This window comes from Diuraphis noxia, unplaced genomic scaffold, assembly GCF_037042655.1.
Source record: "Diuraphis noxia isolate RWA-SAM2 unplaced genomic scaffold, SU_Dnox_SAM2 contig0004, whole genome shotgun sequence".
Taxonomy (NCBI): Eukaryota; Metazoa; Arthropoda; class Insecta; order Hemiptera; family Aphididae; genus Diuraphis; species Diuraphis noxia.
In genome coordinates, this window is record NW_028301714.1 from 4,676,347 (window position 1) to 4,703,625 (window position 27,279).

Consider the following 27,279-nt stretch of genomic DNA (forward strand, 5'->3'; position numbering starts at 1 on the left):
TGAATGGAACACAATATGCAATCTATTATTAAATAATAAATATTAAATATAACATTAAAAATATTCGGAAGCACTCGTTTTATCTTAGCATATCAATATAAATTATCATAAATATTATTAAATTAGTTCAATAAGTATCATATAATAAGTCATTAATTAATGACAGTAACATGAAATAATACGATAAAATATCTACTTTGTAGTTAATAAATCATACATACAATTCAAAATCTGTAAAAATTGTGTAAAATACGTATTTTGGAAGACTTGTTTACAATCAATTTAAAAAAAGCTTTATGTTAAAATTGGAAAACTTTTTTTCGATAATATCACAATATTATAAATAAATGCTCACACTACTGCACCCGTATTATAATAGTTGTACATTGCTACGTGGGACCTATTTAGTTTCGGCCAACACCTGGCGAAGTCTGTCGATGAACATATGAGCGTGATGTGGCTGAAAGATCAACGCTGGTCGCATTCTGATGCCCACTACTCCACAGCCTCCAGATTGGACTCCTGAAAAAATTAAAACACCTTAATAATTACAGTTAAACCAACCAGTACCATACGATTAATGGTATAATTAATTATCTTTAAACAATATGAATAATAAATTCAAAAGGAAAGAAGGTAGCGAAGTTGTACAGAAGTATTAATTGATTAAATTTATAACAGATGCTTCTTAAATATTTAAAATAAAGTGTTATCTATAAATGGCCCGATATCGGATGATTACGGCATTACGTCATATGGTTTAATATCAGATGTTCTTAAATCCTTAGTTATATTCAACGAAAATCTCCAAAAATAAAGTTTAGATTTCAGGTAAATATACAGTGATTAATGATTATAATATTCATCATCCAATATCTCTATGACTTCTTGTGTCTTATTATTTTTTATTATATTATTATCTGTTAAATATTATGTATGTAATAATGTATTATTATTATTAATTATTAATGTCATATAACTGTCAAGGGCTGGTCCCGTTTACTATTATAGTAAATAAATAAATAAATATCCATTGTAGATGTAAATAGTCATATTAATTGTCTTATTTACCTATTAGTATTATTATATCTAAATTAAAGTTAAACTAATAAAAAAGTCTGATACATTTAATATGTTAATTTTAGATTTAATTTACAATAAGTTTGTACTAATAATTATTATTTACTAACACAATTAAAATTCAATACCTATAAAGCAGTTAAAAATTAAAAAAAAATCATCTTGTAAAGATATTTATCACAATTTAATGATTGGGTGATGTTTATTTTAATAGCACTTTAATTTTCATGTCTGAAGTCTGATTATTAAATCGAAATTAACAAAATAAACACCTATTTAAATGTATTTATTTAAATACCTGTATCATTTTAAAAATAAATGAATAGATAACGTGAACAAATTAAAAAAGAAAATTCAAAATTCGTATAAATATAATATATTTAATAGTATATTTAATGATAAACGACAGTTCGTATAACTTAAGATTTATTAAATTCATACAAATCATGGTAAAAGGGTTTGATATTTCTAAACCTTTATTTAGTGTGTATGTGTTTACTATAATCTTGTGTAGGTAATTTTTGAATTTTCAAATATTTTAATACGATAAATAAAACACCCATAATATGAAAGGTGACAGGAGACACACACAAAATACACACCAGTAAACTGAGTAGGTACAATATTATTAAAATACTTAGACACCTTTGGTTAAAAGTCTTTTGACAATGTCGTCTCGGAGTTTTGCGTCAGCAGCATCGAACGTTATGAATGTACCGCGGCCTCTTGTGGCGTTGATTAGTGCCGGGAACTCGGCTTCCAGATCTCTGAGTCCAGACATGAGTACATCGCCGGATTTTTCAACCACCGACAACAGATTTTCCCTCTTTATCACCTTCAGTACAGCATCGAGCAATATGATTTTGGTCGGATCTCCCATCCAAGTGTTGAACACACGGTACGGCAAGTCGGGTCTGCAGAAATTAGGTTAATAACAAAAACATGTTATGTTATTAATTCCTACAGTGATAATAATCTTTTTTAATAATTATACTATATTATTACAAGAATTCGGTCTTCAAATAGTATCCTCCGGTTTGCATTTTTTTGCTAAAAGTAACGATGTCGGGCGAAGTTTCCAGATCGAAATGCTCGTGACACCACATCTTACCGGTGGGACCACCGCCTGTTTGTACCTCATCGATTAGATATCCCGCGTTATACTGCAATTTACCCATTATAACGAATACAATACCAATAATTATGATTTACCCATTTGTATTTTTTTGTTCAGAACTTTCGATAGCTGCGTACATTTGCGTAAGTTGGGTCAAATTTTGGGGGTTGCAAAAGTTTTCAAAATATCTTAGATCCGTGAGAGGCTTTGCCCCCCTCCCTCCCGCAAAACCACCAACATTTTTTAAACCAATTTGCAGACTATTAACCTAAATTAATTAAATATAATATATTGAAAAAAAAAATGTATATTTTATTTTATTTATGAACTACAATAAATAATACATTCAAAGATTGAATCGTCGACCTCTAATTTGAGCCCACGAGAAACCAAAATGGTTTTTATTAGCTCGGAAAGTGTTTTTCCATCTGTATAATCTGTTTTAAAAAATCCAAGAAAAGCATCAACTGGACAAAACTTTTTTGTAACATATCTACATGGTAGGATATGTAGGGTCTAAGGAGTAGTGAATATTGTAGAGTTGCAGCAATAAACTATTCAAATTATAAATAATTTAAAAAACAAAATACATAACGTAATAATATTATTGAGAATAACTAAAAATAGACAATAATATACCGGCTATGGCGTGAAATCTGATTATTCGAATACGTAAAATACTGTTCTTATGATGGGTTCTCAAAATATGAGTTTATCTTAAGTAATTTTAACTGAAACTAAATTGTAAATAGTTACTAATTATTAAATCAAAAATCTTTTAATTTATAATTGTAATATTTCAGAAATTTCTGGGGTCGCAATACAATACCTTTGTGACCCCCAATTTATGCCACTGGCTGCGTACGATCAACCAACCTTTTTAGCAATCTTTTGAAGCTTCTGGAAGAAATACGGCGATGCGTGGTTGTCTCCACCTTCCGACTGGATGGGTTCCACGACGATTCCCGCCACGGGGTTGCCCTTCTTTTCCCACTTCTCTATCAGTTCCTCCACCTGTGGAAATGAATTCAAACCGACCGAATCTTAAAATATATATTTATTTAGTTTACAAGAATCTACTAATTATAAAAGTTATTTTTTTTTTTTCAATGCGTAAATAGCAATAGCCTATACACAATACATACATTTATAATTATTAGATTCTGAACGAAGTGAGGAATATATTGTTTTACAATGATATATTATGTTGTTGTTTTTTTTAGTGTTTGACATCATGCTTTATTGGAGTAGAAATAACGCTTTGATTTTTGACTCCAACCCCTCTTTAAAAAAGAAAATTCATCTTGTTGGTACTTTAGTGAGGTCAAAAGTAAAAAACTTCCAGTAGTTTTCAAAAGCATCAGAAAAACTCTAAAAAAGTAACGAAAAAACGGAAATTTTTACGCATAATTAGTTTTCGATAAAATCAATTTTTTTATTTTGCTGTAACTCAAAAACAAATCATTTTAAATACTTGAAATTTTCACCAAATGTTAAAAATATTTTGATTTTTTTAAGCTATTTATAAAAAATTGAAATTTTCAATTTTTCTAAGTTTTTTTTATTGAAATGCCTATAAAAAAAATTTGGATATCAAAATTTTTTTTAAATTTAATAAAAGGTTAATTATAAGTAGTACTTACTTATCGTAGTAAAAAAAAAATTAAAAATCGTTAGTCAAAATTTTTGTTTATAAGCATTTAAAGTTCAAATGTGTAAAAATCATGAAATATGACAAAATTGCGAAAATTGCGAAAATTGCGAAAATTTGCATGGAATTATGAACTTGAAAATTCATATAATTGTAGTGATTTATACCTAAAGTTAGAAAACCCAAAACAAGGTTCTCCAAAAAACTTTTTTTTCTAATAACGGTAAAAAAAAACTCCATAATCGATAATAGAAAATATTTGGCGAGCGTATAAAAATATATTATAATTTAAATATAGCTAATATAATATATCCTAGACTGACAAATCATCTCCGTTCAGAATTGTTTTTCGTAAACAATGATACCTGTCGTTGCATTCAAATTTAACACATGTATTATAGTGACCAACTCTCCATCTCTACTATATACAGCAGAGCGAAACCCACTTGGCCACTTTTTTATAATATTGTTATATTAAATAAATAATTTGCCTTCTATGTAGAATATAGCGTGAAACACCTTAATTTTTACATTTAATAATGATTTTATTTAAATTCTGGTTAGAATTTTTAAATATAATTAGATAAAGACAGAGTATTTAAGTTATTGAAATTGTATGTACCCCCCTTGCTATAATTTATTGGATAATGTTTTAAAAAGTTTTGATGTATTTAATTAAAAATTCTGACGAGTAGTTTTTCAGTTGTTAAAATGTTTATATTAAGGAAAAAACACATTTTTCCAAAAAAACATATTTAAAAAAAATTATATTTAAAAAAATAATGAAAAATTTAAAAGTGCGTGGTGCATCATACAAAACATTTAAACCCGAGCTAAGTCTCACATACACTTCTTTGTTCAATCCTGCTTATAAGATAGTGACTGGGAGTATATGTCAAGTGTAAGAGCACCACACACTTTTAAATTTTTCATTATTTTTTTAAATATAATTTTTTTTTTAATGTTTTTTAATTTAAAAATATTTATGAAACAAATTTATTTTATTTAAAAAAAAGATTTTTTTAATATTTAATTTTTAATTTTTTAATCGACGATCAGCGGCGGTGATACGAGCGCGCGTGACGGCGAGTTTGGTAGCAAAATACGGTGCGTACCGACGATGATACTCGGCAGCGTAAATGCAGACGACCGTTCGCTACTGTGTGAGGTTCTGCAGCTTGAACAATACAGTCGTGAGCTGTATCACTGCAGAAGCACACAGAGGAAACGGGGTTTTACGGCGACGTCGTTGGGACAATCCGTTGCTATACGGGGATCTGCAGCTTGAGCAGTACAGTCTTATCTTTTTTTCAGTTAACTTTTTTATTTTATTTTTTATTTCAACAACATTATTCTGTTATATGCTGTATGGTTAATTTACTGAAGTACGGCGAGTAATGGTTAGGTTAACCCGCCTTGACCCAGAAAAACCCTTCGTACCTGAGGAGATGACTTTGCACACATAGATAATAAAGAAATGGATGGGCCATCCCTATACCTTATACACGGAGCGTTCTGTGATCGAAGAGAACTTATGTTACCACAGTGGTTAGACAGTGGTTGGATAGTGGTTGCCGGGTAGCAAAATTTTAAAGCATGACGTCTCGGCGCGCGAAATTTTAAAATATGTCAGCCCATTAATTACCATTCGACTATCAACAATCAGATAGGGCATAAAACCATAGATAATTAATAATTTTTAATTATGACAATAATATTGATATTATAATAAAATAATAATTGTTCGGTATAAATACAAATTAATATAAAATGGGTGATCTGCTTTAGGGCACTATGTCAAAAACTTATAATAATATAATGTATAATAATATCACAGAATAGAATCTATTCAATAGATAAATAAATATGATATAACTAATATTAATAATGATAAATAATGATATTTTTGATTTTGTTATTATCAATCATAAACTTAGGTTAAGTCTAGCATGAGGTCTATGTTGTCATTTTGTCAATAGATAATAATAAATTACATGACAAATAAGAATTTATTTAATTTATTTGTCATGATAAAGTATAAACATAGTTTAACGACCACGTTACAATAGGTTAAATAATAGGTTAATAAATAAGTTTAGTTGCATTAAAATTAAAAATCACATAAAACATATTAAAGTTTGTAACGGAGCCTAGTATATTACCAACATATAAAACGGTCCTTTTCAGGACCACCAATCACAAAACAGAATTTACAAAATACAATGCCACAAAGATTGAGGGGCGAATTTGAAACCCTTCTAGGCGTTGTACATTCCCAACAAATATGGCTATAGAAAGAGGAGATCGTGACGAAATAAAATATACCATCATAATAATTAAAACTCCAAAATTGACCAAATAGCGAGGCAAACCGTACCGACGGCAAACACAGTTACGCACGGCGGCACACCGGTGGTTTACGAGTCGGTACGGGAAATAGTATATATACCGATCACAGTAGCAGAGCAACATTCATTCTTCCGCCAACAATACTATCGTCAACACCTTACCAACGGCAGCGAAGACACTCGTCAAAACGGGGCGGCAATCGACGATCTTACCGACGGCAGCGAAGACACTCGTCAAAACGAGGCGGCAATCGACGATCATACCGACGGCAGCGAAGACACTCGACAAAACGAGGCGGCCACAGACGATTCTACCTGCGGCAGCGAAGCTACTCGTCAAAACGAGGCGGCAATCGACGATCATACCGACGGCAGTGAAGACACTCGACAAAACGAAGCGGCCACCGACGATTCTACTTACGGCAGCGAAGTTACTCGTCAAAACGAGGTGACAACCGACGATTCTACGTTCTACGTGCGGCAGTCGACAGCGAAGGCACTCGCCCCAAGGCTACAATTATCCAGCGCAATTGCGGATTGGCCAACGCCAATAAGTCTTCTATGAACAAATTCCAGCGGCTTCATACGCGGGTTTGTTCATAGTCGGCTCACTTAAAAAGGCTCTTTTCAGAGCCATCAACAATTATAGTGCACCTACATAGGTTTCACTACCGGTTGATATTGAATCACGACTTATTAAACTCCGTGTATAATTCAATATTACCCATTCAATATCATATACTTTTTATTTGTAAACAGATTTCCAATCTGTAAAAGTATATCGCGCCTCTACAGGCCTGATACCGCCCGCTGTGGTCCGCTTCTTTAAGCTAGCCCTGCGGCCCGGATATATCATGTTACTTATTTATTATTTTATTTATTGTAAATTTCAATAAACATTTCTTAATTGTACAAAACTATGTATTATGAAATTATTTCCGTACATGGTACGTCAAAAGTTTGACGCACCGTGTCAGCTGGCGCCCAACCCGTGACTCGAAATCTTCACCAATCAGAACGACTATTCAAGAAGCAAGTTTACTAGTCGGTACGGCTGAAACATATACCCATAAATTGCCAGAACGACTATTCAAGAAGCAAGTTTACTAATCGGTACGGTGGAAACATATACCGGGTAACACTCAGTAAAATTAGGAATACAACAAATAGTTAATATTCATCATAATGAGTCCAAACCAAAGACAGAAACGTAACCAGGGCACGTCTGGAGGAGACACACAAATATTAGAAAAGACGCAAAAATTAGAGGAGAAAATAGAAATACTGGAAGATACTGTGCAACAACTGCAGAAAAAACTAGAGACTATGGAAAATCAGTATGATGCATTAAGACAACTTATTAATGATACGGATACCAAAATATTAGTAACAACAGCACGACAGGAAAAAGATATCCAGAATCTACAGACCAATGTAACCACACTGCAGACTACAAAAAATGATGGCGTATTTATGAACACCAGCAATAGGTCAACGGTGGATATTATAGCCCCAACTTTTAGTGGAGAGAGCAAGACGGAACATCCAAAACAATTTCTGAAGGAAATACATACATACTTAGAACACAAACAAATCACCATCAGAAAAGAAAAAATGATAGTCATAGAAAATAACCTTCGTGGAAAAGCAGCAAAATGGTACACAATGATCAAAGACGCATCACTAGACGAAGTAACGTTCAATGAATTGTTCCTCAAGCATTTCTTTTCCGAAAACCATCAATGGGATATCTTTATAAAATGCACGGAAGCGGGAAAAAAACCGATTAAAAAGGACTTCCAAGAACATTTTCACCATTGGATGGCGGAATTGAAACACCTTGATTCACCCAAAATGAATGAAGAACAAGCAATTAATTTGATCACGAAACATTTTCCAATAGCCATTCAGGCGTACATACAAACGACAAAGGAAAAAAAATTTTTACCAATTTGGGAAAAATTAGGTGAGTTGGAAAATAACATAAAGCAAGAAGAGGAACCAGTTAAATATAATGAAAACCCAACTAAACAGATAAATACCAGGCAAAACAACACATACAATAGAACAACATACCCGACAAACAACCAAAATTATAAACATACTTCAGATGTACACAAACCATACACGCAGAGACCGGTACAGCACTATGGAGGTAACCGTAATCCCAACATCAGACAATTAACCATGGATCAACCAGAACTCGATGCTGACCACATAATTAGCGACAGGGAGGAGACGATTGAAGATATTGATAGGACAAAAAACTGGGAACAGGGGACTGTGGAAATGGATCAACTTCAGTCATAAACACCCTTGATCTAAAAGACATTACAAAGACAACAATGAAGAAAAAGCACCCACCAGACAAGTCATTAAATTTATTAAAATCAGAAGATTTAACAAGAGATGAAGACTTTGACGTGGCATTTACCAAAACACAACAATTGGGTTGTCCATACATAAAAACATCTATAAACAATCGAGAGTATGACATGTTAATCGATTCAGGAGCCGAAATATGTGCAATATCGGAGGAATACTACAATAATATAATAAAAGATGACTCAAAGATACCAGTAATACCATTAACTGGACTTAGTATACATAATGCGATGGGCAACAAACCAACAAAAGTAACTAAGCAAATTTTGTTACCAATAGAAATAGGAAATGAACAAATACAGACACCATTCATTGTAATAAACAATTTGAATGAAAAAGGTATTATAGGCAGTGATTTTCTGGAAACAAATAAATCATTAATCGATTATGAAAAAAGACAGTTGACAATAAAAATAAACAACAATATGTATGATATACCATTTTCGAAAAAAGAAACAAAGCAACCCATGCATTTACGAGCAATATGCACACAGCCAATCACGGAACCATTAAACCAAATACAATGCAATACACTACCTGACCACATTCAAGAGAAATTAGATAAATTAGTACAACAATATCATAGTGTATTTCGGAATATCCCTGGTGAAATAAAAGGGTATGAATGTGTAATAAGATTAAAAGACGACAAACCAGTTAATCAAAGACCATATCCTATTCCGATCACGAAACGTGAAGCAGTCGAAAAAGAAGTTAAACGAATGTTGGATATGGGCATCATCAAACGATCAAGATCACCATATTCGGTACCAATTGTGCCAGTGTTTAAAAAAAATGGTGACGTACGATTATGCTTGGACGCCCGAAAAATTAATGAACAAATTATTCCAGACCGAGAATGTCCTATGACAATAGAAACAATATTCTCGAAATTTGAAAAAATAAAATGCATTAGCACGTTGGACCTCCGAAGCGGATATTGGCAAGTAAAGCTTGCAGAAAAAAGCATGGATCCATGTTCATTTCTCATAAATGGCAGAAATTATTCATTCAAACGTTTGCCATTTGGACTCAGTATAAGTGGGTCAGAGTTTCAAAAAAGCATGGACATTGTATTAGGCCCGTTATTACAATCCTTTGTAACAATTTATGTAGATGACATATTAATTACATCGGAAAACGAGAGTAGTCACTACGAACACATAAAAATGGTTCTCGAAAGATTTGAAAAATACAATGTTACCTTCAACATTGACAAATATCAATTCTTCAGAAAACAAGTATCATTCTTAGGGCACATAATTTCAACGGAAGGAATAAAAATGGACACTGACAAAATAAAAACGATTCAAGATTTTAAAACACCAAGCAAAAAGAAAGAAATACAAAGTTATTTAGGATTTTTAAATGTTTACAGAAAATATGTAAATAAGTTCGCACACATAATCGAGCCATTAATTGAATTGACAAGAAATAACGTGAAGTGGAAATGGGAAGAAAAACACCAACGAGCGTTTGAAGAATCAAAAAAGGCATTTTTGAATGACGTGATAATAATGTTTCCTGATTTCTCAAAACCCTTATATATAAATACAGATGCGTCAAATGTAGCCATAGGCGGAGAATTATACCAAATACTAGATAACAATGAAAGGGCAACATTAGGTTACGCAAGCAGAACACTAAAATCACCTGAAACAAGATATACAACAACCGAAATTGAAGCGTTAGCTTTGGTATATTGTTGTAACAAATTTCGACAGTACATTGTAGGCCATAAAACTATTATACAAACAGATCATCATGCGCTTAAGTTTATGAAGAGTTGCAGACTAACTAACGGAAGACTGACCAGATGGACGCTAGCTCTGCAAGAATATGATCTGGAAATACAGTACATCCCGGGAAAAGACAACATAGTGGCAGACACACTTACTCGTTATCCAAGGATTACCGAAGAACGAGAAGAAGTAAGCATATCAATTAATAAAATCAAAAAAGCAGAATACAGCGTGGAGTTAAGGAAATTGATTGAAAATTTAGCCAAGTTGCAACAGTCTGACATAAAACTAAAAAGAATAATTAATGCAAAAAACGAATATATGAAACTAAATGAAAACATAGTATTTGTAAAAGGCAAAACTGAAAATAATTGGCGAGTAGTTATACCAGGACAAATAGCAAACAGATTAACACAAGAAACACATGAAATTATGGGTCATCCAGGAAGGTACAAAACGTACCATGCATTAAAAGGAATATGCATATTCAAAAATATGCACAAAATTGCAGTCTTAATTGTAAGGAATTGCGACAGCTGCCAAAGAAGTAAACCCATTAATTACCAATCAAGCGGATCAACAAAATCTCACAAACCAAAGGCTTCAATCCGTAGGCGTATAATCCACGGTTCAACAAATTTGTCATCAGTTCATTCCAATTCCCCGGTGACAAATCTGGGGGGGGAGTTGTAACGGAGCCTAGTATATTACCAACATATAAAACGGTCCTTTTCAGGACCACCAATCACAAAACAGAATTTACAAAATACAATGCCACAAAGATTGAGGGGCGAATTTGAAACCCTTCTAGGCGTTGTACATTCCCAACAAATATGGCTATAGAAAGAGGAGATCGTGACGAAATAAAATATACCATCATAATAATTAAAACTCCAAAATTGACCAAATAGCGAGGCAAACCGTACCGACGGCAAACACAGTTACGCACGGCGGCACACCGGTGGTTTACGAGTCGGTACGGGAAATAGTATATATACCGATCACAGTAGCAGAGCAACATTCATTCTTCCGCCAACAATACTATCGTCAACACCTTACCAACGGCAGCGAAGACACTCGTCAAAACGGGGCGGCAATCGACGATCTTACCGACGGCAGCGAAGACACTCGTCAAAACGAGGCGGCAATCGACGATCATACCGACGGCAGCGAAGACACTCGACAAAACGAGGCGGCCACAGACGATTCTACCTGCGGCAGCGAAGCTACTCGTCAAAACGAGGCGGCAATCGACGATCATACCGACGGCAGTGAAGACACTCGACAAAACGAAGCGGCCACCGACGATTCTACTTACGGCAGCGAAGTTACTCGTCAAAACGAGGTGACAACCGACGATTCTACGTTCTACGTGCGGCAGTCGACAGCGAAGGCACTCGCCCCAAGGCTACAATTATCCAGCGCAATTGCGGATTGGCCAACGCCAATAAGTCTTCTATGAACAAATTCCAGCGGCTTCATACGCGGGTTTGTTCATAGTCGGCTCACTTAAAAAGGCTCTTTTCAGAGCCATCAACAATTATAGTGCACCTACATAGGTTTCACTACCGGTTGATATTGAATCACGACTTATTAAAGTCCGTGTATAATTCAATATTACCCATTCAATATCATATACTTTTTATTTGTAAACAGATTTCCAATCTGTAAAAGTATATCGCGCCTCTACAGGCCTGATACCGCCCGCTGTGGTCCGCTTCTTTAAGCTAGCCCTGCGGCCCGGATATATCATGTTACTTATTTATTATTTTATTTATTGTAAATTTCAATAAACATTTCTTAATTGTACAAAACTATGTATTATGAAATTATTTCCGTACATGGTACGTCAAAAGTTTGACGCACCGTGTCAAGTTATTGGTTTTGAAATAAAACAAGTTTTGTGTGTTTAGACCTAATTGTTATGGTATCATTTTCATTTTTTAATTCGTGATACATTCGTATATCTAAATATTTGAGTATCTAAAATGGATATGTTTTCGCTGCAATCGTTTTTTATTAAAATATATGTTTAATTTATGCAAATTAGTACATCATTTTTAGTTGTAATTCACAATATTATAACTTAAGAGTTAAAACTTTAATTATTTGATTTCTCTATTCAAGACAAGATACGAATATTGTTGGTCGCCGATATAACTCCTACAAATTCGGCGGTTCGCTAATCGACTTGCGGTGTTAGGGATTCGGGTCACCCAATGAATACACAATATATAATAAATACACTTAACAACGTATGTGTGTGTACACTCAAACAAATATAATAATAATAATATATCAACGTCGTTGCGTGATTATATATAATACATAAAAAAAACTCTACCTAGCGGGCGCCCCAATATATAGATTTAAGAATACTGAATAATACAAAATAATAATAATACCATTTCAGACCAATATGATCGAACATACAAAATATAAATATATAGTTACAATAATATAATAAATTAATAAATTAAGATTGAATACCAATCAATGTTACGACCTGACAGCGGCATTCGCACACGTCTCCACTCCGTCGAGCTATAATCTATACAACCGGACTGAATGGCAATAGGTGGCGGCAACAGGTGGTACACTTTCCAGGAAGACAGGTCACGGGACAGGAAGCTCCAGGGCTGATGACGGAACACGAGTTTGAGTGACCGTGGCTCCAGCACAGCGCACGCGGTACACGACCGTACGATCTCCGCAGAGAATAAAACGTTCTGGTATATATGTATAATATATTGTATATATATAAAAAATATACTGCGACCAGAATACCAGGTGGCACGTGGTAGCAAATATAATAAAAAAGCACATTGGCCAAAAAAAACTCGGCACGCTGGCGTAACAGGCGGGAGCTGAGGAGATGGTCCGTCAGTCTCAACCGCGGAAAACAGACAACACCGGGCGGCGACTCTGTCTTAGCTCGCGACGAGTTGTCTACCGATGTAGGAGGGGTAGGGTGCTCGGTGAACTTCGACGCCGACGGCACGATAGCACCCGCCGATAATATCGGCGCGACGTGAAGTTGTTCCGATGTTCGAACAAATATAGTAATATAATGACAAATTGGATCATCGCAGGAAAAAAATTTTTGTGATCCATGGTGTCAAAAATGTCCGCCAGAGTGAATCACGTCTATTTAGTCTACAACTCTATAGGTCTAATCCCCATCATCTTATCAGTTATCGTTGATAAAAATCACGATTCATGATAATATATAACAGTATTGTGATTATGTGTTTTAAATTTTTGAATTTTGATTATTTATTATAATATTCTATATTATTTTATTCGATAATCATTATTAAATATAATTACACCTAATTCAGAACCATGTTTAGTTGCCAAATTTGTGATGCTAAATATATATCAGTGTCTGGTTTAAATAAGCATTTAAGAACAAAACATAAAGATACTCCGAAAATTAAAAATGTATATTATTGTAACGACTGCGATGCATCATTTGATTTGAAGTCTAATATAATAAAACACACAAAGTCTCATTTATATAGTCACCATAGTAATATGTCATGTTCATACACAAATTGTACAAAATCATTTCCATCTTTAAAAGGATTAATTGTACATTTAAAATCTTATAATATTAATATTGAGCCAACAATGTTAAATTTTAATTCTATAGAAGGTATATAAACTTATAAATTTATAATTACATTATATATCTGTTAACAATTATTATTACTAACTTATTATTTCTTATGTACTCAGTGATTTAACTTAAAGTATTTGTTTTTACTTTTGGTGTTTATACGGTCGTGTATGTATTATTATTACAAAATTGTTTAGTCACTACTGGGAAGTATCGTTCCTCATAAAATGTTTGTTCAGTATTAATATTGTTTAAATGTTATAGGTGATTTATATTTGGTTAGCATTTCCTGTGATTTGGCTGTGATTGGTTTTTCATCCATATTATGACTCAGTTATAAATTATAAAATGTTCAATTTTTATAGCTAAGGATTGAAAATTTGAAACAACGATGAATATAAGTTCTTTTCCCTTGTTTTTTATATTTTTTGTTTTTTTACGTATATTAATTATATTGTTACATTTTATATTATATTTTTAAATATTTATCTATAAATCTTAAATGCATATCTACAGGGTGATTCATTAAGTGTAAAACACTCATTATCTCAAAAATTATTAATGTTTTTGAAAATGATTATTGAATAAAATAATATAAAATATTATAATAAATAATTAAAATTCAAAACTTTAAAACACATAATCACAATGCTGCTATATATTATCATGAATCGTGATTTTTATCAACGATAACTGATAAGATGATGGGGATTAGACCCATAGAGTTGTAGACTAAATAGACGTGATTCACTCTGGTGGACATTTTTGACACCATGGATCACAAAAAATTTTTTCCTGCGATGATCCAATCGTATATAATGATTCATTATTATTTAATATTTATGGTGATAAACTGATAAAGCCTATTATACCAATATTCAGTAACCTGTGCTACGTTTTGTAACCATATTGGTAACTTAAGTTCTCTTCCGTCACAGATGAGAACATTGAACAATAGCATGGCCCATAATTCCCTAAAATGCCGGAATTAAAATTTGCGGAATCGTGTTATAACCGTTTCAAGATATATCGTTATCGTTACGCTATTTCGAAAAAATTTAAAATTCAAACGCACTTAAAATTTTTCCTATAATGATGCTTCGAGTTTTCTCTATAGCTTTTTGAAGGAAAACTTATGGAAAACTTAGTGTTATATTTTTAATCCTTATAGTTATAAACAGAAAAAATCTTATGATTTTTAAACTTCAAAATTACTTGCAAATTTTCGTGTTTTCGACATATTTCGTAAAAATTTGAACTACACACGCTTATAAAAAAAAATTGTGACTAACGATTTTTAATTTTTTTTAGCTACAATAAGAACAACTTAAGGAACCTTGTATTAAATTTTCAAGTTTTTTTGGTTGTCCAACATTTTTTTACCGACACTTCAAAAAAAAATTCTCAAAAAAATCGAAAATTTCAGTGGTCTATAAATAACTCAAAAAAAGTCGAAATAATTTTTTGAAAATTAAACTGTATATATATAACCCTAACATAAACATTTGGTGAAAATTTCAAGTATTTACAGTGATTAGTTTTTGAATTACAACCATATAAAAAAATCAATTTGGTCGAAAACTGGTTTTGCCTAAAAATTCCAGTTTTTCTGTCATTTTTTTTTTTGTTTTTCTCGATTTTTTTGAAAAATGTTTACTTTTGACCTCTATAATGCACCAAGGATCTTCAATTTTACTTCGGAAACCACCCCCCAAAGTTTGAATTCGAAGCATTATTTCGACTAGTTATGCTGTACACAGACACAAAAAAAAAAAAACACACACACACATCATTGTAAAATCAATACATTCATCACTTCGTTCAGAATCTAAAATATTGCAAAAAGAAAAACTAAATTTATAATTTAAATTAAATGGTTCCACCAAAATATTAGCCCAGCTAGGGCATAAATATTTCTAAGTAAGACTATGGTGGTGAGCATACGTAATGAATCACCTTATATGTATGATTGTACTCACTTCAGCCAAACAACGTTCGTCTTCTTGTTCATTTTCCCTGAGGTTTTCGTGTAATGGATACTTGTACTCGGGGAATCTGGCTATTGGCCAGTCAAACGCTGGTACGTCCAACTTGTGCACGTACTTGGAATGCGTGGTGGATAAGACGCCCAGTGTGCGGCCATGGAACGAACCCTTGAATGACAGTATAGATAGCTGAGGCGCGCCAGGTGGCATGTTAATCATGCACGACTCTTTTTCCAAGTCTGTGAAGTCCGAAGTGCCTCCTCTTTTGTCCCGCTGGTACTTCATGAACATATTCTTATATGCGTTCTCGTTGGAACAAGATCCACACATCATGGTCGTCAGAGCGTCCATGCCTTTGGGAGCGACCTATATATTATATATAATATGTATGATATAATTTACGCATGTTGCGTATTACGATCATGAACCATATTTAACATCAAATATCATTTTTAATAATAATGATAAATTTAATTATGGCTAGTAGTTGACAAATGTGTACAAAGTGTATGGTTAACATATGAATTTACTAGCTTTGTTCTACACTGAGGTAATACGCCTCTTGTCGTAGAGCAATAATACTAATAGAGATGTAATTAAAAAATTTAATTTAATTTAAAATAAAGAAATAAAATTCACAATTTGATATGATATTTAAGGAATACAGTATAACTTATGACTTATGAGTATAGTAAGATTAGTAGGTAACAAACATGATTTATAAAGTAATTAAACATTGAATATAATATACATATTAATAATTAGGCTGTTTACTATAATAAGTTTTTAAGCATAATAATTATCAGAAATAAAATAATTAATAGTTTTGAATTATACAATTTTTTTTACAATACTTTTACAATTTATCATAAAACCAATTTTTTAGTTTGTATTTAAAATTTTAAAATGCGAATAATTTGAAAACTTTCTCAGTTCGTCTCTAAAAGATTCGTCAGGTTAACCAACTTGCATGAAAATATTAGAAGCTTTCTTGGTGTTAGTAAATGGAATTTCGAAATATTGTTTTCTAAGATTATGAGGATTGTTTTTAATTTTAAATGCTTTATTTTTATAAATATAGCTAGTGATACTAGCTTTTTATATAGATTTTCAATTACTCAAGTACTCGTAATAGTTTAAATAGTTATTTTGAAGGGAAACTTTTTGGTTTATTTAAGATAATTATTATTATATTTTTTTGTGCAGTTGATAACATATGCTTTAATATAGTGCTGCAACCTACCCAAGCGATTATAGGTACCGTATTGTAATAAAGACTGAATCATTGTACAGTATATGTTATTCTTAGGTAGTTTTTGTTTAGTATTTTTTTAGCTGTAAGGAAAAAGTACCTAAGTTAATTGTCTTAATTTATTTATTAGATTTACTATGTGAATATTCCATTTTAAATTTTGATCAATTAATATTCCGAGATATTTAACGGATGTGTGTCTAGATAATTTTGGGCAGGAACATGACATAGTGTTGCAATCAGCTTTATGTATGATCAATTCTATTTCATTCAGTGCAGTTCTAAAATTATTAGTAAATGCAATACATTTTGATTTATCAAAATTTATTTTAAGATCATTATTAGAAAACCAGCTATCGAGTAGCTACTGCAATATCAGATTCAGTATTTTTCCACGTTGATTCCCAATAAGAACTAGATACTATGATTGCAGTGTCATCAGCATCCGAATAGATTTTTCGGTTCATTTAAATCAATAAAATCATTTGATAGGCGTAAATATAATTCTATAAAATTATTAATTTTATACCTGATGTATACAGGTCTAATATTATAGTTTATGATACTTATTTGATATTTTAAGTTTTAACCTAATTGGCGGTCTTTTAATTTAATGAATTGAATACACAATATTCACAATCAATAGAAGCACAACTACCTTATCTTAAATTTAAAGGCCTCTGATTAACATCCGTACACATTTTTTTTTTTTAGAAGATTAAAGAAATTTAAAAAAAAATGAATTGCTAAGCAAATACTTCACTATAATTTCTGTGATATTATTATTAAATGTCTAGAGCTACGAGTATATGAAATGAAATATGAGTACCTTATTGTAGTTTTAAAAAAAAAATCAATTTTTATACGATTTCATAACAAAAGAATTGATTTTCCTTCACGATATTTTAGTCAAAACAAAACAGCATGGGATTAATACAATAAATAATAATGTAGATTAGCCGAAATATACTCTTTAAAATAATCTTTATTGTTCCATCTGAAATCAATCTATTATCCACATAGATATAGTATAAGAGTATCATTACTAAAATCATAGCATCAATAGACCGATTAGTCAATATTATCATTCAGTAATCTAATAAAAATAATAACTATTATATCAAGTAAATTTAGATTCTCTCAATGGGTAAACTCTATTCCGGGTCTACTTCAGTTCTACCTAAAGGATATCTATGTACAAGTGCTTGAAAAATAATATTAAACGATGGTGTTGTTATAAAAAAACTTAGACCTACATCTTATATTCCGATAATGATGTAGTAAAAAATGTTATTGATCATAATCATGATGAAAAAACGAAATATTAAACCATCAAATCGTGAGTAATTAATTAAAACGAAAAACTCTCGAAGATATTTGTGAGAAACCGAGTAAAATAATATTAATCATGAATTATTTACACATTATGTATATATACGATACGTTAATTACATATTATGATTTACAATTGGTCAGAAAAATATGCATTATACACATTTGCCAATAGTCAATAACAGTATTATGTTTTATATAGTTACAATGACAATTAATGCAATAATACAATAATAATACAAAAAGCAAAAACAATATTTTAAACCACTTGTAGTAGTAATTAATATTACAAACAGTCCTAAATCTGTATAAAAATGGGAATGGAAATATTGTTCAGATTTTGTATAATATACGAGACGCTATTGGTAGGTGCTAAAAAATAAAATTCGGGATGCAACTGCATGACCCCTCAAAATACCCGGAACGCAATTTGTATGTAGTCGTGTACACCCACAAGTCTGAAATGTCCGTTTGTACTTCATAATTATTGTATAATGTATATTATTTTATATCATTAAATGTATAATATATTATGAAAATTTTAAAAAGTCAAGTATATAAACTATAGTAAATAATAAAAAATATATTTCCTTCGAGTAAACATAATGTTGGCCCTGGAGAGTTTACCACCGCCCATACCTTGATAGATTATCTTTGTTATACATAAATTATTTATATTTATTTCAATATATAATTATAATTATTTTCTCTGTTTGATTTATAATTTGCTAGCTGTATAATAATAAATGTTCTAAAATTATTATGTGTTGTCCAAATCTTTTAATTTTATACAATGAGTGGCTTGATACCGTTATATTATTATAGTACGTCTACCTTCAAAGTCAATATAAAAAAGACTTACACTCATCAGCGTGCTTCGTAATTTCTCTGGCCAATCGGCAGCTGGAAACACACCCAACGCCGGACGATTGACGATGGCTTTCTGGTACGATGAAAAAAAATTAACAACATTAAAACATATTAATAGATTATAAGTCAAGCACAATGGATATAGTTTTGTATACAAATTGATCAATTATTTATTAACATTTAGATAGCTTTCACTGCTATTGCACTAATATTCTAATTTCTAAGTAATTGTTTGTGTTTTTGAAAACAATAGTTGTACTTATAGAATGCATTTTTTAACAACAAAATATCATAAATTATTGAATGATTTTTTTTAACAGTACTTAAAATAGAAGTGAATACTTTTCTAATAACTATTAAGTTTAAATATCGAATGCTTAATAAAAAGTTATCTATTTAAAACTTAAAGTAGCGAGATAAATATGTAAAATGGCATGGGCTATCACAAAAAAGTTGTGATGCCATTACAACTCCATTCTTCCAAAATATAGGTACTACCTATTTATTCGGGTGTTACCGGTTTCCGCCAAAAATGAGCTTTCCGTTTTCCGCCAAATTAAAAAAATTGTCATTCCTTTTTCCGCCAATTATAAATTATAGGATTTTAAAATTTGAGAACCCCTTAAAGTAAGTATTTAATAATATTCTTTTACCAATTAAAAAAATAACCAAGACAAAACATATTATATTATTATTTATTATTATTATTATTAACAAAATGAGTCTATTTTAAGAAATTTTGTACTACTCAATACTAATTACTAATAGTTTTAATAAATAATAAATCGCCGTAACGAGATTCAGCCCGGTAACTACGTATCGAAATCGCGGCCACCGGTGCCGAAATTATAATTAGGTATTGTAATTGTAATACAATTATTTATATATAGTTATCGGGAAAAAACACGGTTGCGATATTGTCACGGGCAAAGATTTTACATTTTATATTATAGTATACGTTTTTACCCACGTCTTTATCTACGTTGAGAATATCTAATCTGATAAGGTACTGCAATTTGTTCGATTTTCGGTAATTATATATTAAGAATGTTTGATTATATTGTATTTTTAATTATGTTTTGTCTTGGTTATTTTTTTAATTGGTAAAAGAATATTATTAAATACTTACTTAAAGGAGTTCTCAAACTTTAAAATCCTAAAATTTATAATTGGCGGAAAAACGAATGACGTTTTTTTTAATTTGACGGAAAACGGTATTGGCGGAAAACGGAAAGCTCATTTTTGGCGTAAACCGGTAACGCCCATTTATTCAGTATTTCATGTATATCCATAAACGTTTTTTATGAAAGTATCTTTATCTCTATCAGAACTGATAAACGAAGATGGTGGAGCAAACTTTATTGGTAATTTTAGTTTCTTTGAAAACCCTTCAGTAATCCAGACAAATCGGTAATTCGGGGATATAGTTTGAATTAAATAATGTACATACTTTGTTTTCGTCACTTTCCAACACTTTTAACATGTCCGGATGGTTGTAACCTAACGGCATTGACGATATTTGCGTGTACACATCCAACAATACATTACCATCGATGTCAACCAAATAGTTGCCAAGAGATTTATTATAATCAGCGAATAGCTGAACCGAACCGGATTGCTGAAAACACATAAATTACTGTAGTTAAGGAAACTTATCTTCTATACAATAGTTGAATAAAATTCCATGAAATTGCAGTATATCATAAAGTATGAAACTGTTAGCTATTAGCTAATAGCTACGCTTTGTACTTTTATAATCCCTGAAAGTACTTTATTTTTTTTTAACTATATAAACGAGATGTAAATTCACTCCCAAGAAATCTATAGAATCTAAATGTAACTAAAAACAGATCTACTTTATGGGCAGCAGGGATTCTGAAAGCGCACTTTCAACCAATCGCGTGAATGCACGTTGTGACTACAATAACCTTGATTCTTTTTTTGCCAGACGCATCGTCGGCGAGCTGGACGCTCTATTGAATGAGCACAATGAATTGTTGAAAATATTCAAATTACACATACACAAATTGCAAAGCGATAATCACGCAATTGTCATGATCTCGAGTGGGTAGACCATTCAGTTTGTTTGTGTTAGGTAGCTAAAGATGGGCTAACAAAAAATATTGTTCACGCTATAGCATTATGAAATTGATATTGTTTGTTAGTTTTACTGCCGTACCTAATTAATTAATGAAATATATAATTTTGAGGAATAAATTATAATAAATTAAAAAAATTAATGTTTGGTGTTTGTTATTTTTATCTTCCCTCGTCGTTCACAACGCTCCATGCCTCTTTCACTCATTTACCACATCCTTACACACTTACAATTAGTTAGTTATTTTTTTTCTACACTATAAATTCCCTAGAAATAATTTATATGGCAAAACAACGTTTGCCGGGTCAGCTAGTAAAATTATAAAAGGATAATATCACCTACATATTTTTATGGACCCTCATTGTTGGGTATTTAATTAATTAATTTTATTTATTGAATTAAACAACACTACTTCCTGTCATAAAATTAATATGAATCAAAATACATTATTGTCTCCGCGCTTTATAATATAAGCAGATGACGAATATCATTATAATATGGAAAATAATTTACTATGTTAACCCTCAAATGGTATATATGGTTATTGTTTCCTAATAATATTGTCTTACCTGAAATTGTGAAAGCTCGGCAAGAAGTTTTTTTGACTTTGGTCCTGGTACCGACGTTTCGACAGACGGCGCAGCGTATTCTCCGGGACAAATTGATGATGCCATTCTCACTGAAACACAGGAGTATTCTAATATCACACATTATTTTATAGAGGACCAAATTATTACACGTGATGTCAAATGTATATCTAATATAATTATGCGGTAATATTATGCCCTCGTGTTTCTAATAATTTAAGATGTGCCAACTGTTATTATGTATTAGTTATTACTATTCGAAACAAACGATTTTCATTCTTCAAGTATGAGTACCTACTTACATATAATTCTCGAAAATTCAATTAAAACAATATTTTCTATCAGTAGCGTGTATATAAATAATTTTTGGGGTGGGCTATAATATTATATATCGACTAATAATAATTATCTTGCACCTAGAGCAGGGGTCGGGAACCTGCGGCTCTTTAACATGCAACATGTGGCTCTTTGGATAATTATCAATACATCGATATCCGTAAAATATAAATTATATTATACTAAATAATATTATATTTGTATAAACAATAATAATAATAATATAAATATATATAAATATAAATAATAATGAATTAATGAAATAAAGTTTTTCTATAGTTTCTAAATTTAAGACGTATTATTATGTTTTTATTGCCTACTAAAAAAAGGTTGTTCAAACCTGCAGTGCGGCTCTCTGGATATCATAGTTTTGTATTTTTTTGAAGAAATGGCTCTTTCCTACGAAAAGATTCCCGATCCCTGACCTAGAGACTACAATATAGTTAACAGTTAAGACTGTAATTTCGGGAGAAGCTGCAGCCCACTACCCCCCCCCCCTTATATACGCCACTGTTTTCTGTATGTACTGTTTTCATGTTCCTATACAAGATGTACAACGAAGGGGTTTTATAGATATTTAATACATAATATAATATTAGGTTTTAATAATGTATTGTTGTAATTACAAGATTTTTTTAAACGTATATTTTGATCTATGATCCGTATATTAATATTTAGTATATGTTTTGATATTTTTATCATGTCTTATACCTAATGCAGTTTGTGACAATATGTCATAACGATCGGCAACTGGCGGAATGGCAGAAAACTAGACCGTCAACATGTCTTCAAATATTGTTACCTTCATATAACTATCATAAAAATATAAAGATTTGACAAAAATTATTTTCGTTGAACCTCATTTATTTATTATTATAATCTTCCGGACTCCGCAAGAAATCACTTGCCGACCTCTGATATATAACACAAGTCATTATAGTTCATTATTTATATTAATATTATTAATGAGCTATGTTGTATCTTGATTCCTATTTAATTGGTTAATAAAAGTTTTTGATATTTACGAATATATGTTACCTAGCTGTCCTATATCTTAAAATTTAAATGCAATATTATAAAAATTGTTCGCATAAGCAGGTCATGTTTATTATAGACTTATATTGTTATTGAATGATATAATGACTAATGATAATTGTCAATAAATGTTAATTCAATGTTTTAATAGCGATTACTTTCTTGAAAGCAATTGCCAAAAAATGTGGGTTCTTGTAGTGAATATTGTAACGTTACAACATACATTAATAATTAAATCCCAAGATTTAATGTAATTAACAGCGTTAACGACATGGAAATATAGAATAAACAACATTCCGATCTAATAAGTTAAAAACACTTGACACGTTTCAGAAACTTTTGTACAAACCTTGTGCCTTGTAAATGATAATATCGGGGAAAATATTTAGAAATTAAGTATAGGTATTCTAAAACTTAAAACCTTAATAGTTAATCTAGGAAAAAAAAATTGAGACCTAGTTTCGGGAACTAGGTATAATAAGGCACCTTACCCATTTAGTATAACTGTATAACAATAATTTTGCTGTACCTGACTCCTATATGAATTTTTGCTTATACCCCGGTGCAAAGTATACTTATCAATTATAACTTTGAACTAGTGAATTAATACTTCAAAGACATACTCTTTGACGTTTCAAATTTTTATGAGTCAAATGGAATACTATATTTTTATATCACTTAAGACATAGGTACCAATAGACATTGACATTGTTAATGCAAAACATCAATAACAATAAACGTAAAATTGAATGAATTAATAGCTTATAATAGTATGGCATAATGTGTCAATAATATAATAGGTATCTGAATAATGCATGTGTATAATAAATTAGAACCAGTTAATCAATTTAAAAAAACATAACAATAGAAAAATAATATAATAGGTACCTTATCTGAATTTAGAAAATTATTTTGAATAATCTACAATATACGAATTTAGTATAGAGACTAGTGGTTCATGATTATTACTTATTAACATTGGAAATCATTATAATATGTACATTGTACATCATGTTTTTGAATGAACTAATAATTATTTTAGTCAATAAACAGTCAAACGCTTATCGATATGAACATATAATATACTTACCTAGTTATTGGCTGTTATACCTATATATTTTATTGCCTTATTTCAGTCAATAATCTAATACTCGTAAAACAAGTGTTTTGAAAAAATCATACATCATGGTATATAATTACAGATTATTAGTTAATAAATAAAGAGTTTAAAGAAAAAAAGTTATAATAGCTTCAAGTAGGTTGTAGGTATATGTATATCATATACCACAATACAATCGAGTTATGCATTTATAGACACAAATCTCCGGAACCCAACCATCAGCTTATGTTAATATTTTTTTGACCTTTGTTGGCTTACATTAATATTTATTATTTGCTAATACAGTAATACACAAACTGAACTAGAAATTTAAATATACCAACAAATCCATTTTTAATTCGAAAAATACAATCGTATCGCTGAAAACGATTGTAACAAATATAAAATGCATAAAGACATACAATATAGCCAGTATAAGTATAGTTATATAGTCAATGAGTCTCAATAACTCAATTTTCAAGGAGAATAAAATAAATTTGAAGTGTATATTTTTTTAATTACTCATATACTTCAAACACAACTTAAAAACACTTCAAGGAGTGAGAAAATAATTCAAATTATCAAGGTTTGAATTATCGAGACTCGACTGTATAACAAAATATTATGTTGACGAATCACTGTGTCCACTGTTCGCCCTCTACCCACATCATTCAGAGAGAGAAAAATAGACACTTGATCAAAATAATAATAATTTGTATGCCTACTTTTTGGGGCATAAAATATTCAAATATAATATGGTAAAAGGATACTGTTTACTGGGATAAATGGTGTGCAAAATTGCTTAGAAAATATTTCAAAAATTCGACGGGACTTCCACATATCATCATACCTGTTGAATCCTATGCACACAAGTAATTTTATAAAATATAACATTTATCTGTTGACCAGATGCTTCGATTAAACATTAAATATATAATTGTATAAATCACATTACCTATATCAATATAAATAACTATGTACATTGATACTATTATTGGTCTATGTTTTCAACTGGCAGCATGTTTACTCACTGAACGGCTATATAATATATATGTCAGAAGTCATGAATTAATGCATGGTTACATATTTTAGCCACACTCATTTCGTTAAGTATATTAACGCTATACACTGCAATATTTAAACATCATTATTATGGGTACCTATATAATAATAATATTAGTAAATAATAAATACCAAAAATTATTTAACCGATTATTGTTGTTTTTATTTATTTACTAGTGCGTTTCAACGTCTAAAGTTGTTCACATTAATAAGTAGAACTGAGAGCATAATTTTTAGGAAATTAGGAACGCAAACATAACCTATCTTAGTTAGGTTTAAGTATATCCACAAACAGGACTGGATCAAAAAGGGTAGGTGACATAGGCCCACGCCTAGGGTGGAACTTTAGTAGGGAGCGGCATTTAAAGACAATGAATTTCAGTGATAATACTATTATTTGAGGGGTAGAAAAATTTTATCTTGCTTAGAGCACTATTTGCAATTATGTAGAGGTTTCAACATCTTTTGTACCTACTATGTTAGACAATCACAACTGCACATATATTATGACGTTGTCCTCGAATAAATATATTGAATACCTATTATTATTATTGCTGGTATGACAATAAATTAAGATGGAAACGTATTACTGCGGTTACAACTCAATGACAATGTATAATATTTTACAAGTATAGATTACCGAATTATCCAACTATATTATAGGTACACATAACGTGTAACACATTGATACTAGGTATACCAGGGGCGTCATTTCCGGGTTTTTTTTTTGGGTGTGCGAAGTTTCAAGCAGGCCATTTTGAAATTTCACCAGGCCATATAAAAATAGATATACATACGTATATTATGTATATTATCCTGCATTCAATTATTTCCATACATTATAGACCTGTTATTACAATTTGGTTTTCATCATACAAATAATTGTGCATTCGTGGCTCGTGCATTATTTTAGGCTTCAGCTAGGCGCAGGCCAATTGTAACATTCTAAAAGTAAGGGGTGCAACCGCACACGCTGCCATCCCCCAAATGACGCCCCTGCTAGGTACCTCTGTATAACATTAAAGTTCTGTAATGATGATCACGCGCAAATCGCGTATACAAATATCAAGAAAACACACGAATTCACCGATAAAATCACCATAAAACTAATTCAATTAAAGATAAATCGCCAGCTTACAGTGAAATGTACATAATATTATAAATTGTATATTATTATAATATTATCAACGTCGATACGTGCAACTTACGTGGTGCACCGACAAAATGTTTGGCCGCCGTTGCCGCTGGACGGGCAACGTCTTGGAATCTGTACATAGCTGAGTGAAGTAGTTTTCGGTATTACAATGCTAAAATAAAATACAATATCAATGTAATGACGAGACGTTCGTGTACCACCCGCGGGGTTTGATGTTCCGGTGAAACGCGCGACGGTGAGCGAGACGTATGCTATTAGCTAGCTTCCGTGCAGTAATGTTATTATTATGACTTAGACGTGTGTGAAGTATACGATTATTAGGTTAGGTATTGTCGTCGCCTACGTACGTGCGTATCTGCGCGATGAGCCGGCGGCGGCACGCAAAGATAATATTGCGGTATCACACGTAGGTACGGGTAGGTAACGTCCGGTGTATATCGGCAGTGGGCAGGAGTACCGCAGCTGGTGTTGATGGACCGTCGCCGTGAGTGTGACTGTGCGGGTGAAAAGTTCTACCGCGTG

General features: G+C 31.4%; 2 protein-coding genes across 2 annotated transcripts; one reads left to right on the forward strand and one right to left on the reverse strand.

Annotated features, from left to right (window-relative positions):
* On the reverse strand, positions 1-27,279 carry Gabat (4-aminobutyrate aminotransferase). Its single transcript, XM_015519488.2, has 10 exons — positions 27,105-27,279; positions 26,810-26,908; positions 22,052-22,161; positions 20,835-21,002; positions 19,377-19,457; positions 15,925-16,296; positions 3,074-3,211; positions 2,086-2,243; positions 1,726-1,994; positions 1-522 (listed from the first exon to the last, which is right to left on the reverse strand). Exons 2-10 carry the CDS (start codon positions 26,874-26,876, stop codon positions 401-403), a joined length of 1,485 nt encoding a protein of 494 aa, XP_015374974.1. The 5' UTR covers positions 26,877-26,908; positions 27,105-27,279; the 3' UTR covers positions 1-400.
* LOC149055540 (uncharacterized) lies at positions 7,367-8,506 on the forward strand. Its single transcript, XM_089227965.1, has one exon. It carries the CDS (start codon positions 7,382-7,384, stop codon positions 8,504-8,506), a length of 1,125 nt encoding a protein of 374 aa, XP_089084091.1. The 5' UTR covers positions 7,367-7,381.

What these genes read in the sequence shown, in the direction of transcription:
- LOC149055540 (XM_089227965.1), top strand. Translation starts at nt 7,382, where the DNA reads ATGAGTCCAAACCAAAGACAGAAACGTAACCAGGGCACGTCTGGAGGA.
- Gabat (XM_015519488.2), bottom strand. Translation starts at nt 26,876, where the DNA reads ATGTACAGATTCCAAGACGTTGCCCGTCCAGCGGCAACGGCGGCCAAA. An exon ending in TGGAAAGTGACGAAAACAAA is followed by an intron (nt 19,458 to 20,834) that starts GTATGTACATTA and finishes TCATCGTACCAG; the next exon opens with AAAGCCATCGTCAATCGTCC. An exon ending in TACGAAGCACGCTGATGAGT is followed by an intron (nt 16,297 to 19,376) that starts GTAAGTCTTTTT and finishes TATAATATATAG; the next exon opens with GTCGCTCCCAAAGGCATGGA.